The sequence below is a fragment of the Osmerus mordax genome, chromosome 17, assembly GCF_038355195.1.
Source record: "Osmerus mordax isolate fOsmMor3 chromosome 17, fOsmMor3.pri, whole genome shotgun sequence".
Lineage (NCBI taxonomy): Eukaryota > Metazoa > Chordata > Actinopteri > Osmeriformes > Osmeridae > Osmerus > Osmerus mordax.
The window spans coordinates 11,227,634-11,242,979 of NC_090066.1; the positions used below are offsets into that span (position 1 = coordinate 11,227,634).

The 15,346-nt window shown below is 42.4% G+C and overlaps 1 protein-coding gene across 1 annotated transcript in view; it reads left to right on the forward strand.

Moving 5' to 3' along the window:
- The window catches only part of ttll12 (tubulin tyrosine ligase-like family, member 12), a 37,333-nt gene extending 29,839 nt beyond the window's left edge, over positions 1-7,494 (forward strand). Inside the window, exons 13-14 of the mRNA XM_067254028.1 lie at positions 1,255-1,393; positions 7,164-7,494. Coding sequence (XP_067110129.1) covers positions 1,255-1,393; positions 7,164-7,315 — 291 coding nt within the window. The 3' untranslated portion in view covers positions 7,316-7,494. The remainder of the gene's footprint in view (positions 1-1,254; positions 1,394-7,163) is intronic.
- Positions 7,495-15,346: the final 7,852 nt, after the last annotated feature.

Consider the following 15,346-nt stretch of genomic DNA (forward strand, 5'->3'; position numbering starts at 1 on the left):
ACACTGGGTAAAGGCTGTCTCTAATAACATGATAAACAGTTTGTGATTGGATATTTCAGAGTAAATTTGTATTTGGTTTAGCTGTCTGCTGAGCTTAGCAAATAAAATCATTGATATGTTATTTTATTATGTAGAAACACATTTTTGGTAATCATGCAAATATCAAGCAATAGTCTGCTTATCTTATCTTCTGGAAGAATGGTTTCTATGTTTCCACGGGAAGTGTGACTTTCGGTTTAGTTTCTAGGTTAAAATAATTGTCTATACACACAGACAACGTAATTGACCAGTTCAAACACATGGTGACAGTAGCAAAGTGTTTTTTGGTCAAGAGAGAACTCCGAGTGGAATATCTTTCAAAATCAAGGCAGCTTGATGGTTTATTCAGCAAAGCAGCCGTTGATACAAGAATACAAAAAAAGCCAGAGACTTCTAAGACCCAGTCTTCCCACAGTTCGTTCCCCTTTCCATGATTTGTCTTGTGCACGAGCTCCCTATCTGTCCAATGTCAACCCGACCTGCTCTCAGTGTTCCCTTTTCTCCTTTGTTTGAGGACATGGTTATTCCCAAAGTGATAAAAAAGGAGAACAAGCTATTTTCCCTGGCTCTTGTTCTTAGTTTTCTCCTTCTAACCTCTGGCAATATCCCTCTTTTCCTACTAAACTAAGACATGGGAATGTGTTGTTTCTTTACTTGTGGCACCATTCTCTGATTTTGTTTACAGACAAAAACAAATGGTCAGACAATAAATCCCTGGCCTTGGCCCTCTTCCCTATTTATAGGCATTATAACCTATAGTACATAGTCAGTCACAACATGTCTCAGACATGAAGGTCAGAGGACAGAATTAGTAAATTGTACATTTGTAAGTTGTTTCGGATAGTAGAAAGTATGTTTAAAGTAATGTGAAATAAGTGTAATGTGAAGTAAATTAATTACAGAACACACTGCACTTCTTGGTATTAGTTAATCTGTGGATGTCTGGGCGCAGTAACCTTCTGACCACGGCTATAGCTCTCCAACCTTTGACAGTTGGACACATTAGTGATAGCGTGGTTTCAAAATATATTTTCTTTTGCTGCTTTTCACAGGTCCACATTTAGTATGCTTGGGTTGACTGGAAACAGATTAGCGGGGTTTTAGGCCTTTGACCATATCCAGTTTCTTTGGTGCTATGGTTTCTATCTCTTTCTTGCTCTCATATCTGTCCCATGCCTCATTCCCTCCCCCGTTCCCTCCCTTCCTTACTCCCAGGGGGAGGTGTTCAAGGCCTTCGGCGAGCTGTTCCAGGTGGCATCATCGCGGCCAGCTCCGTATGGCATCTGCCCCTACCCATCCTCCAGGGCCATCTACGCCGTGGACCTGATGCTCAAATGGGGCATCGCGGAGTCAGGTGAGCATGCCACTGCGATTCTTACAACAAAAAGAAGGGTATTTGTGTCCAAATGGCTGCTATCTGACTATGCTGACAATGTTCAATGTTATCCTCTGATATGCAGAGTTTTTGTATAAGAGAGACTTGTCTCTTTCTCCAGTCAAGAGTTCATACAGTGAGGCCCATCAGTCCATGTATAGAAATGTTCAGTCCATGTATAGAAATGTGACGGCTGTCCAGACTCTGAGACATTAAGAAGGAACTAGAGAGGATACAATTTCTGGGGAAATTGTAGGGTGTGCTTGCTTGGGTCGGGTTGCACAGGGGTCTGTATATTTTATATAAAAATGCATCGGGCCTACTTATTATTTATAAAGATTACATAGATTTAAAAGCATCTTTTTTTTGCTGCTCATTTACAACTGAAAATACGAGTGAAGTGTAGAATGAAATATGATGTCTTCTCATTTCCCCTGCAAGAGGCAGCTGACAGGCTGAATCAAAACGAATACATTTGGCAGACCGGTGTAAAAATTGACCTAATCTCTATGACTTAAACGTCCTTTTAAGTTTTTCCCTTCTCATGATATTTTCAGGCATTTAGCCTACTCATATTGCATTCATTCATTAATAAAGAACCCCCTTTGAAGATTATTCTACGACGTTACCGGCAGAAGATAGAATCGCGATTCAAACAGTACTATCTGCTAACTGACAATATGCCCCCCAAAACGTAAATAAGCTTGACATTTATTTAGTGGAAAATCGCTCATTCATAAAAACACACTGGTAGCGATCATTGTCAGTAACAACGCAAAATGCGATATAGCCCTGTGTGGAGAAGCTGCCCCGGTAAATTCTACTACTACGGTACAGTACTAGACTACTGCTGTGTTCGTCTTGGTAGCGATTGCGTTGGTTGAATTGGATTTAACGTTCCGTTGTACGGTTTAGGCTGAAATTAATTATTTTCATGAACAGATTGACAAAGTTTAGGCTGTGGCAATGAAGTTAAGGTTAGTAGTTAGATAGACTTTTGATTTAAGTAAGGGGAGTGCCGAACATGTTCTGTCGCCGTTTGACTTCCTACAGCTGTGTAGATGTTTTTGTAGTGTCTCGCGTAGGCTACAGCGTTGCAGTGATACACTGGATTGAAACCACAGGTAATGATAATTTCACCCACAAATCGTTTACTTGTAATCTAATGTCATAATAAATCCTACAACGAAAATGTATATGTGAGGAATGTTTATTTTAACGATTGAAAACAGATACATCATAGACCACTGTAGTATGTGTTGCCCGGGCAACACAGGCTAATGTCATGATGCTAATACTTCAGTGAAATAGTAGACTACTGTTTCCGAAAGTAGATGTATTTCCTTAATAATATCAGGTTATATTGTACATTACACATCACAATTGTGTGTCATATCACAAAGTAAAATGAGTAAATAGTTATCACCCTGGCCTCTTTTCTTGTGGCATTTCTGCAGCTGCCTTGCAGTAAAGCTATAGTTAGCCTAGCTATCCCCAAGTTAACAGATGCTAAACGAATGTTCTGGCAAAGGTAGTCACGCGTGTTTTCGTGACGTTAGTGACGCAGTGACGTTAGTAACGTCAGTGACTGTGGCTAGCAAATTAGCCACCGTTAGCTTCACTTTTCGCCACAAAAACTTAACTGAAGCCCAAACCATGCAACGGAACGTAAATTCCAATAGAAGCAACTCAATCGCTACCAAGACGAAACATTTGACACCTACGTTGTCTATGTAGGCCAAATATTGACTGAGTTTTAGGGGGGCAAAAAGAATAAAAATAATAATAATAATATATATGTGAGAGAACAAAGGTTGTGCCCTTGCCGAAGGCAAAGCACACCCAAATATGCATCAACAGACTTGTATGAGTTACGTACTCACACATTTGCTGCGCCTTGTAAGGCACATTTTAAAACTATAATTGTACTGACCTATTAATTGTATTTAAGGACGTTTGTGATCTCTGTGCTTCACTCATCTAACCACTCCCTCCTGACTGGTTACGTGATAAGATGGATTTCTGTCAGAAGGCAGGCCGGAAGGATTGGGTGTCAGGTGGCTGAGTGGTGAGGGAAGCGGGCTAGTAATCTGAAGGTTGCCAGTTCGATTCCCGGCCGTGCCAAATGACGTTGTGTCCTTGGGCAAGGGACTTCACCCTACTTGCCTCAGGGGGAATGTCCCTGTACTTACTGTAAGTCGCTCTGGATAAGAGCGTCTGCTAAATGACTAAATGTAAATGTAAAGGATGCACAACAATGAAAAGGGTTAACGTTGTTTATTAGACGAGCTCAGATCATGTGACATGTCCACGGCAGAGTGGTCAGCAGTAGCGGACTTGCCATCGGGAGCACCGGGAGAATTCCCGGTGGGCCGAACAACTTCTGGGCTGGAAGGCCGCTTGCCTTATAATTGAACTAAGTACTAATAATAATGTCGGCAGAAGATTGAGCGACACGGTTGGCCGGCCCCCCCTTTCCCCCAGGCCGGTCTATTCCAAATGAACGTCTATGCAGCTCTTAGCCCTGCCCCCTTTGTCTCGCTTACACACAACAGTGACACTGACGGATCGAAAGCTAGCCAGTAGAGACTATATAACGATAGAAAACCAGGCTAAGAAACGTAAGGTTGGTGCTAAAAAAGAGACAAGGTTTTACCAATTGAAAAAACGGCTATGTTTATTTTACATTAAGCTCAAAAAACTATTTTGCGCTCAAATAAAGGCCAAAAAACTCTGGTCTGCGGGCTTGCATTAAGTGTGGAACTCCCTAACTAGCATCACTTCAAACACAGGATGTGCATACATAGGCAGGGCAGCTGTGGTGGCGTATATGGGGGCCGGTTCGGGTGTGCCGGTCTGGATCAAAGTCCAGGGCCTATTTTTACTCCCAGTCCGTCCCTGGTGGTCAGCCTGAGTAAAGAACATGTCTCGTAAACGTCCTTTATATAATGGATGGACAGTACAAATATAGGGTCCACAGAACGTTTCCTTACAAGGTCAAGCATAGTACATCCCATGGTATCGTATAACAGACCAACAGGTGATAACGTCATAACTCACGTAAGTACCATTTAGACATGTTTTCTTCTTACTATCTCCCAAGTGTCTGGACATAGTGCATTCCTATTCTAAATGATCCGTACGGTGACAGGCCTCAATGTATGCCCACTTGACCGCACCAAGACACAAGCCTCTTGTATACAGAAATTCTACATATTATTACGTGATCCGATATTGTTCTAATAAACCAAGTCAACACTTTTAATTGTCGTGCATTTTTCCGGCCACCGACTGACATCATCCTATCATCCTCCCTACCCCCGTCTCAACAAATAAACAAATGCACGTCAGTGGGTCTCCTACAAGAACAGCAGATAAGAGGGTGACTTCCTCGTTCCACAACTGATACTCCACAATAAATCACAGAGAATCAAATTTGAAGTCTGCGGATCTATGTTGATCTGCTCCTCTGCTTGTCTTTGTTAGGATGTTATGTGGCATACTCTCCTTTCACACCAAATGGGACTTAAGCAAAGAGCAAAGAAGCACAAAAGTCTAGCTCATGGCAAGAACTAACCCAGAAGCCCAGGACATTTGCACATTCAACCAACTGGCCCAACATCTGTTTAAAAACTTGAGAAAATTGTTTATCTCCCTCTCTCATGCCATTAAACAGTAAGCTCCTCAGTTTACAACATGCCACAAAACATGATAACAGAATATAAACAAAAACAAAACAGAATAATCTAATAATATAACAAACATGTGGAGTCAGGTGGCTGAGTGGTTAGGGTGTCGGGCTAGTAATCTGAAGGTTACCGGTTCGATACCCGGCCGTGCCAAATGACGTTGTGTCCTTGGGCAAGGCACTTCACCCTACTTGCCTCGGGGGAATGTCCCTGTACTTACTGTAAGTCGTTCTGGATAAGAGCATCTGCTAAATGACTAAATGTAAATGTAATGTAAACATAATTTACCATTGCATCTCACTAACCCACTAACAGATCAAATACAGTTCTAAACATGGACCTACATATGACTTTGAGTTAAATATCCCCCCGCACATTCACCAAACTTTTTACAGTCTCCAAGAAGGTATCCTGCCTGACTTTAAGATCTAGCCTCGTAATTGGAGGTAAGAAGTGACTGTCTTACTTTAACAGCAGGTAATTAGACTTTTATTGAAGCATCTTGTCAAACAGTTGAAAGTAATTTTCCTTTTGTTTCCTGATGTTTCCTGCCATTCTCTTAGTCACAGTAGTCAATTTACAGAGCAAGATATCAAACAGCACATTATATAAAAGGACTGACAATGGAATTACATCAAATGTAATTAAGTGTTACAAAGACACTGAATAAATTATCTTGTTACCATCTGCTTCCACATATTTAGGCAAGACTGCATTCAATACCCCCAAAGGAATTTATTTTTCCTGCATATCTGTTCCTCTCTCTGTCTGTCTCTATAAATAAAGCCAAGTTTTTAAAAAGGTTCCCTATCCCAGGTCCATGTTTCTTTTTTCAGGCCTAAAACATGAACAGATCAGAGAACGCCTACTATAACATGTGTAGAGAGACTTACATTTAGTCATTTAGCAGACGCTCTTATCCAGAGCGACTTACAGTAAGTACAGGGACATTCCCCCGAGGCAAGTAGGGTGAAGTGTCTTGCCCAAGGACACAACGTCAGTTGGCATGACCGAGAGTCGAACTGGCGACCTTCGGATTACTAGCCCGACTCCCTCACCGCTCAGCCACCTGAGCGGTGAGGGAGTCGGGCTAGATGGTTCACCATCTTTAGCTGACAAATACTCAAAATAGTGATTGTATTTCCAACTCGAAAATGCGCATCTCTCTCTCCTCCTCCATTGTTGTTTGTGTCGCTGCGTGGTACTTCGATTGTCTCCAAACATCTCCACTAACTTAGCCGATGAGAGGCAAGATACATGTCTAGGCTAATGTTGATTTATAGACAAGAGTTTCTTTTGAAATGTTGACCTAAGAACGCACTTGGAAAATGACTCAAGTCGTAGGCCTACTTGGGGGAAACAAAAAAAACGATAAAAAAACAAGTACAGTAAAAATTACATCATTTGCGAACCATTACTTTTAGAAAAAACATGGATTTAGTTGCGGTTCGTTGCATTTGTTCATGTAATAGTTTATTAATGTTATTTGTTTTTCTTATTTGTCACATATAATACAATCGAGATAGCACCGGAGCAAAGGAGCTTGAGGAAAGTGGCGACTCGGTCACTGGGAGGGAGTGGTAGGTCTATGTATATATACACGTGACGTGACCCTCATGCTGAAAACGTGACTTCATTGTCGCATAGGCTACATGACTTCAATCCCAGAAACGCAAGAAGAAATTAAATATATATTTTACTATTAATGACAAAATAGTAATGCACAGTGACTTGGACAAGTAACTTTAATCTGATTACTGGTTTGGAAATAGTAACGCGTTAGATTACTCGTTACTGAAAAAAGTGGTCAGATTAGAGTTACCGGCATGACTGGTGTTAATGTACATGTAGGACCACATTAATGTTGCCTGTGTGACACCATTGCAGGCATGCCAGCAATGGTGGTCACTAGTTTCAGTAATTTGTAATAACTCCTGAATGCCACAGCAATGTACTTTCCATAAACTTCCACAATCCAGAAGCCCTTTCATGTAAAAGGGCATGATGACCCATACATCACTTGTTGTGAGACCATGACTAATCCCTGAATCCCCCTCCAGGTGAACGTGTGATGAAGCCTCAGATCCTAGAGGTCAACTTCAGTCCAGACTGCGGCCGGGCCTGCCTGTACCACCCTGACTTCTACAACCACATGTACCAGACCCTTTTCCTGGATGAGGCCAACAAGTGCCCCGTCACCAAGGTCATGTGACCTGAGACCTCTGACCACCTCCTGTTAGCGGTTGTGAAACTTGACACAAGGAGAAATTGTCTGTTGGTTGTCCTTGCAGGGCTGTCTTTGAGTTGTCAAATAAACACATACACAAAAACACACATACTCTATCACAAAACAAGGTGTACAATTTCATTAAACCATGAGGCAAGAAACAACATGATGTGGTTTATTATGAAATTCCAATGAAAATGGACATCATGCATTGTGACATTGTTACTATGCCAACACCTTTATTTCTCCTGCTAATAACATTAAAAGTACTGTTGTAGAAAACATGCTTTTCCAGGATAAATATTAATGAGCACTATTAAAGATCCTGTAAAGTGGACATGGAAACAAGTTTTAAGTTCGCCACACCACAGAATAATGTGTTATTAACTACCCATCCAAATTCGAATAAATAAATAATACCCAACAAGTGTTAAATTAGGCTTTGAAATCGTGAAAAAATGAGCAGTCTTCTCTGCTTGAGACTGGGGGGGCGTGTCGCCTGAAGGAGCTGAAGCTCCGCCCCTCGCTGCCTAGTGCCTACCTTTGACCCAGATAATGGACGCTATGTCAAGCCGAACAAAACCGTATAGAATTAGAATTTATTTGTTCAATGAGTGAAACATACAGATGCATATAAATGAAATGTTCCCCTGAGCTGTAACAGTAAAAATGGACACCAGAGACAGCGAGCTCTCCAACTAGGCTACTTCTAACACATTAGCTACCATTTCACCAAAATACCATCATTCTACACCGAGAAGCCTAATATCAATTTAGCGGTTTGCACTAACTCATAGCAGCAGAGATACCTCTGGAAAAGTTATGTAGTATAATTATAACAAGCACACAGAACAGAGTGATGAACTGCTGGCGGCGGTGGATTGTCCAGGTGCGACCGGAGGAGGAACGGCCGGGAGGGCGATGCTCGGTACGGCTCTGCGCTGCAAAAGAAGCCGTGTGTCTGCGAACCCCGTCTGTCTCTGGTCCATGTTAAAACTATCCGCTGTGAAATGGTCACTGCATTTAGTCATTTAGCAGACTCTCTTATCCACTGCAGAGGCGGCTGTTGGAGTTTATCCGAAGCTTTCCATCAGCGTGGCTCTTCACAAAATCAATCCACCTATTTTTCCTTTCCTCATCAATAGGGAAATTAAATAGTGTTGCAAAATAAAAAAAAGTTTATAAAGGGTTTATACCTTTTCTGGGAGCGCAGACATCTTTTAAAGGCAAATTGAGTTTGCCTGAACAAGTCAGGGGTAAAACTGTTTACCTGTAACCTATTTTTCATGGCTCCAACCTTCACTGGTTGGACTTAATCAAGCAGTCATCCTAAATTTAACGCGATCAAATCGTTTTTTCTCACACCCATCTGGAGGAGTTTACCCAAACAAACACTATCTGTTTCTCTCATTGTTTTAATTGCGATGAATTGTGAAAATGCATATACATTTGTTGTGAACTGCTAATCCAAACAACTCTCTACACTGCACGTCCTTGGGTCATGCGCAATACACCAGACACATTTTTACTTCATACATTGCCTTGTTCTCAAAATCATTGAGCCACAGACAAACACGCGCATATTCTTTGATAGTTCGATAAACTATTACCTGGTGTAGAATAACTATTATTGACAGATATTCTAAGAATAAGAAATGTGCTATATTGCTGTGTAAATGTGTTAACCTTTCATCTGGACTCCCCGGCATCCTACGACAGGATCCTCTTTGTATCCGGGCTCTGCTTCAGGACAAACTCTCCCAGCTGAACGTGCCAGACTCCACCTGCAGGTGGATCACAGACTCCCTCTCTGACAGGAGGCAGTGCGTCAAGCTGGGAACACACGTCTCTGACACCCGGTCAATCACCAAATCTCCTCAGAGCTGTGTCCTTTCCCCCTCCCTTGCTCTTCTCCCTGTACACCAACAGCGCACCTCAAGACATCAGTCCGTAAAACTCCTGAAGTTTGCGGATGATACCACCCTCATTTGGCTCATCTCTGGTGGGGATGAGTCTGACTATAGGTGGGAAGCTGACAACATGGTGACCTGGTGCAGCCAGAACAACTTGGAGCTCTATACTCTTAAGACAGTGGAGATGGTTGTGGATTGGTTGTGGAATCCAGTCCCACTCAGCCTCATCACCTTGTGCGACTCCCCAGTCAACACGGTGGAGTCCTTCCGCTTCCTGGGCACCATCCTCTCCCAGGACCTCAAGTGGAATCTGAACATCAGCTCCCTCATCAAGAAAGCACAACAGAGGATGTACTTCCTGCGGCAGCTGAAGAAATTCAACCTGCCAAAAACAATGATGGTGCACTTCTACACAGCCATCACTGAGTCCATCCTCACCTCCTCCATCTCCATCTGGTAGCTAATTCTGATTCTGATCTTGTCACTGTGCAAATGTTCAAACCCAGCTGCTAAGAGGTAAGATAGCCATGGCATAGTGGTAGCAAAATTGGGGCAAACAACTTGTGTTTCATGTCAAAATCCAGACATGTGACCCGGGTTTGGGCCAATGACTGGTTGCTAAAAAAGAAATGGGGCTAGGGTTTAGCTGGTATGCATACTTCAAGGGTATATAACAGGAGGTTGAGCAGACAATTGAGACCCAGGGACCACTCACTGTCTATTGCTGTTTTTACTCTTTGAAGTTCAATAAACTTTCTTCATCAGACTCTGCTGAGTTCCTTTTTGAACTTTGATAATTGATCAAGACTTAGATTGTATGGTACACGGCAGTACCCCATTCCAAGCGGTTTAAGCTGCGTGTTCATTGGGAAGGAGTGAGTTGAATTGTTCCTATAATATAATGACATCGAAATATTCACCGTCAACCGAATAGTGGAGTCAATTTTGGGTGTGGCTAGGGGCTCCATTGTATGAAATCTTCTCGTGCGGAGTTGAGTGAGGGCAACATACATAACAATAGCCTGCATACAGTGATTGGCGAGAACAGCAGTAACGCTCGTCAAGCATGCTGGATTTTTAAAACGTTTTAGAAATGATTTTAGACCTTGGGTAACAAATTATCGACAGATAATTTATTATACGAATGACAGCGACGACCACGTGTAAGTATGTTCATTTAGATAAATAAGGTAAGAAAGTATTTAGACGTGTTGCTGTTAAATGTAAATACGTTTTAGGAATTGGAATAGAGTTGTAATTTCATATTTGTTTTGTAATATAGGCTATCATGGAATCGTGCTAAATGTGTACAATGATGTCGACATGGTATCAACATCGCATCGGTTCAATGCGTTTGTGTTTTAGGCTTGAGTATGTAGTTTTGCATTGCTAAGTAAAAAGTTGAGAAAGTGCCTGAGGCAAGGCCGTAGCCATGGAGTCAACATTGGGGGGGACGAAATCTGCTGGGGAGATTTACCTTTTTTTAATGATAATTTCGAACAGCGTGTGTGCCTGTCGTAGTGTAGCACATTTATATTTTATTTCTATTTTTATATCAATATATTGGTGGGAAGTTTTGACCAGATTGGATGTCCCCCCCCAATATATATTATGATTACGGCCCTGCTATGAGAAAACCGAAACAAACTTTTACAACCACCGTTTTAATTCTTATATGAGAATAGGGAATGTAGCCTATCCGTGTGCGCCATTAATAGTTAATTTCCACCGTGCAATTTTTAACTAGGCTATACCCTTGCAAAGCTTGCCTGACAGTCCATCCAGCTGGAAAAATATATTGAAGGTGATGATAGCACATTGTACGGATGTCCTAGAGACCATACATAGGCTACATTGTAGCTCATGTACTCTGTTTTATCGTTAGGTTATTTGTCTTTTTTAATTTAGGTTTTCCTGAGATCTCGGGTTATATATGTCATTCTCAAAATAACTTGGTTGTTTTCCCAAGGTAACTGGATCACTTAGTCAAGATAATGAAACAATGGGCCTAGTTTAAATCATTGCAGGAAACTTCATTTAATGTAGCATTGTCAAGAGAAGCAGGAGAATATTGATTTTCAATCAAGGCTGAAATGGCTTAAATGCCTTGCGGTTACAGATAATATAGACATTAATGTGCATCTAAGAAGACGGAACAAGTATTCCCAAACACACACTAACATACACTACTGCACCCAAACACACTGTACTGTAGCCAAACACACTTTTACCAAAACACCCTCTACTGTAGCCTACCAAAACTGAGCTGGTCCTTGGAGACACTAAGTGTGCCTCTGCTCTACTCCTCATCTTTATACTGTTCTAAAGACCCCTCCTCTACTAATAAGGTACAATAGTGGCCATAGCCTACATTCATACAGTTTGGGCACAGTAGTGTTTTGTTCCGCTTACATAGTCTGTTCCATCTTCTTAGATGACACACACTAATGTGTATATTATCTATAACTGTGTGGCATAAAGAAACTGAGTGGCATCATCGGGATGACCTATGACCTAGACCAGTGGTCTTCAACGCTGATCCTCAGGGCCCACTGTCCTGCATGTTTTAGATGTTTCCCTGCTCCAGCATACCTGATGCAAATGAATGGGTCGTTATCTAACAAAGCTGAAGCCTTGTAACGACCATTCATTTGAATCAGGTGTGTTGAACAGGGAAACATAGGGTTAGGACAGGGGGTCCCTGAGGACCTGCATGCAGGACCAGGGTTGAGAACCACAGATCTAAAACATGCAGGACAATGGGCCCTATGGACCAGGGTTGACCTAGACTAAACAGGTGCCATGCTAAAAACACATAATATCAATGGTTATATCATATTTTCCTTTCTTTATTGTGCAGATGGAAGAGCAAACTGGCTTATCAACCTTTTGAGCGGTGTGTTCACTGTCCAAAATGCTTCCTGCGTTAAACGAGTATTCCATGGCGACAGGCCATAGACATCCCATATCAGGGAGTGGAACAACAGGGACAGACACCTATTAGACAGCAGGGAAATATATTGCCAAGACTATGATCAATGGTCCCATAACGAGAATGCAAACCAGTGGAACCAGGGACCATGCAGAACAGCAGACCATGAATTCTACAGAGATGTTCCAGTGATGTATCAACCAAACCCTCAGATGCCATATGTTCATGCATATCAACAGGACATTAGAACTTCACAAAACTCCTCATTACAATGGCACAATATCTCTGGGCCGTACAATCAGAGATTGCCAAACGTTACTGTGCATCACTCTGGACAGATGCTCCATTCAGTTTCGGGATGGAGCAACCATTGTTCCAGCCAGAGGAACTGGACCACTCAAGAAACATGTAATGCGCATTTGAAATCACGATCATCTAAATGGAGATGGCATCATTTTTCAAACAAGTCCCCTATGGGACATTTCAGAGGACCTGTCAGAGGACAGTCAAGGACACGTTCTAGAAGTCGGTGTGTTGTTGATTTAAGCAGTAGCTCCTGTGTAACAGTGAAGAGTAATGTTTCAACTTTGAACAGAAGTTCTCTGAAGATTCACTCTGTCAACACGGTTCCGTGTGATAAGACATCTGGAAAGTTGGCACCGCCTTCGCAGGAGTATCAGAGTGATTTGCTGCAGCTGGCTGACATGGGTTGTCTAAGGAATAACAAGCCTGACGTGAAGATACCAAACACTGAAAAAGACCCTGTTTGTCAAGAGCTTTCTCCCAGGACGTCGTCAGTGTGCACTATGTCCAAACAGAGTGGCTTTTCCAGCCAGTACTTTCCCACAGACACTGGCACACCTGGACATAGCGTGTCGGTTTCAGCCACAGCACAACCCAGATGTTCAATGCCTGTCTGTGCTGTCACTGATTCGGCCCCCTCCGACACATTGGACCCCTCCCCCGTGGACCAGGATGTATCTGAAAAACAAATGATCTCCATCACCTTGATGGAATTAAAGTGGCTTAGACGAAGGATTGAGACAATATTCAGCCATGGGGAATATAACCTAAATCAAGATTTTGCTGTGGAGAAAATGGACGTTTTACAACCAGGAAAAAGCACAAAGGGTTGTAGAGACGAGGACTCCCCTCTGTGTGTAGAGATCCAGTCCAACTCTCGGAGTATGGTAGTGAAGACAGGCCCTCTTTTCCCTCCACAAGTTGCAGTGGTTACCCCACTTGAACAACAGGTATCCTATGGGCATACAGAGTCAGGGGTTAAAGTTCATGAAAGTGAACAGTTGTCAGTCGTTGACAAGGAGAGGAGGCAATCAGAAAGTGGTGTGAAAAGGCAATTGGCACTTAAAAGCGTGTTGGAGAGCAGTGACTGTTCATTCAAGGGAAGACTTTTTACTGCAAGTGGACTAGTGCCTGTTGAAGAGACTATTGTGAGTAAAGATAGTACTTGTGTTAGGCAGTGGAATTTAGGTGAAGTCAAGGAGAGAGTTATGGATATTTCCAGTGTTTCTTTCATTCAATACACACTATCCAAACTAAGGAAGATGATCGATGAGTTTGAGAGTTTAATCACTCCAAAGGAAAACAAAGAAAATGTAAAAGATTCTCTATTGAATCTTTTTTGGGGTGGGGATATTCAAAACTTACTGACATTTAACAAGCGTGAGCTTGCAAAAGACATGGTGGATGCGCTACCCGTTCTATCGGAAGATGAGAATACAGTTATTCTCCAGGCCGTTAAGGGTGTAGAACTAGAGGAATTTTTGGATAGGTATCCCACCTTCAGACACAATGAGAACTACACTCCAGAGCACAAGTCCTCATGGTTGAATGTCAATGAGAGTGTAGATGACATAGACCATGATCCTGGTGTAGCCTGGTTACAGCATTTTATACAAAAGGGATTAGAGGCAGAAACTATATTTATAAAGCATGAGGTAGAGACTAACACAGTGGCGGAAACAGGAAGAGGGGAGACCGAGAGTGAGATGCAGACCGACACACCAACAGGGGTAGAGACAGATCCAAAAGCACAGACAGGAAGAAAAACTGAAATACTGAAAGAGGCAGAGACTGATATGAACATAGAGATGGGTGTAGAAATGCATGTAGAAAAGGACTCACAGACTGAGGCAGTAACCAAAGTAAATGGGGCCCGTAAGACAGAGAGAATAGACCTTCTGCCAGAGTCACTCATAGCATCAGAAAAAGACCGTATTTCACACTCGATCTGTCCTATTAAAATAACTTGCCTTAACACTGAGGTTGCCAAGAAGGTGTTTGACCAGCTCCAAGAGAACTCAACCTGCAATATTGACTCAAGTGTGCTCCTCTCTGGAATCAATGGAAGAAATACAACATCTTCGCTCAATGAAGAGCAAATTATAAACCACAAGGATACACTGGGTCTTCTGTCATCTCAAGAAGAACCAGAATCATCGGGGACAGGTAAAGAACCTGCAGTCCTGCAGTCCTCCTGCTGCTCATATCTCATTGAGACTCCTGATGGTTTTGAGTTGGCATTAAATACTGAGGGCCTGACAAAGAGTTCCTCAGAGTTTCAAGATAGAGAACTTCGCATCATACCGGTCGCTGATTACTTTTTGCTAGATAATAGTCTAATTTCTGACCTAGAGGACACTGAGGATGTTATCCAGGAGTCAAAGACACAGGATTTGAATAGAGAATGGATAGAGCCCCTTTCACCCAGTGAAATCACTGACTCAAATGATGGGATGTCCCTGTCAGACATCAGTGTGTGTATTGACCATGTGGAGAGAGAGGAAATTGGCATGAAGCCTCATGACCAGTCTGAATCTCATACGGTACCTCTGAATTCACATGAAGTACCCACACATCCCATCAGGCCATGTAATCTTGTCTTGGGTGTCACCAATGAACGTGAAGTGGGAGAACCTAAGCCTTTTTCAGAGATAAAGGGCCAACAGCAGAAGCTCGGCGAGTGCTGTATGCCAAGTTCTCCTTTCGAAGAGTTTGAGTCCATCGATGCATTGATAAATTCAAAAAAACACATATTGAGTTCTGATTCAGGACATGTAGTATCTGCTCCATACCATGGTAAAGCAGAGTCCCGCAAGGAACGAAGGCTAAAGAGACCAAAGGTCTCATGGAGAAGGAGACTGCTGTCAG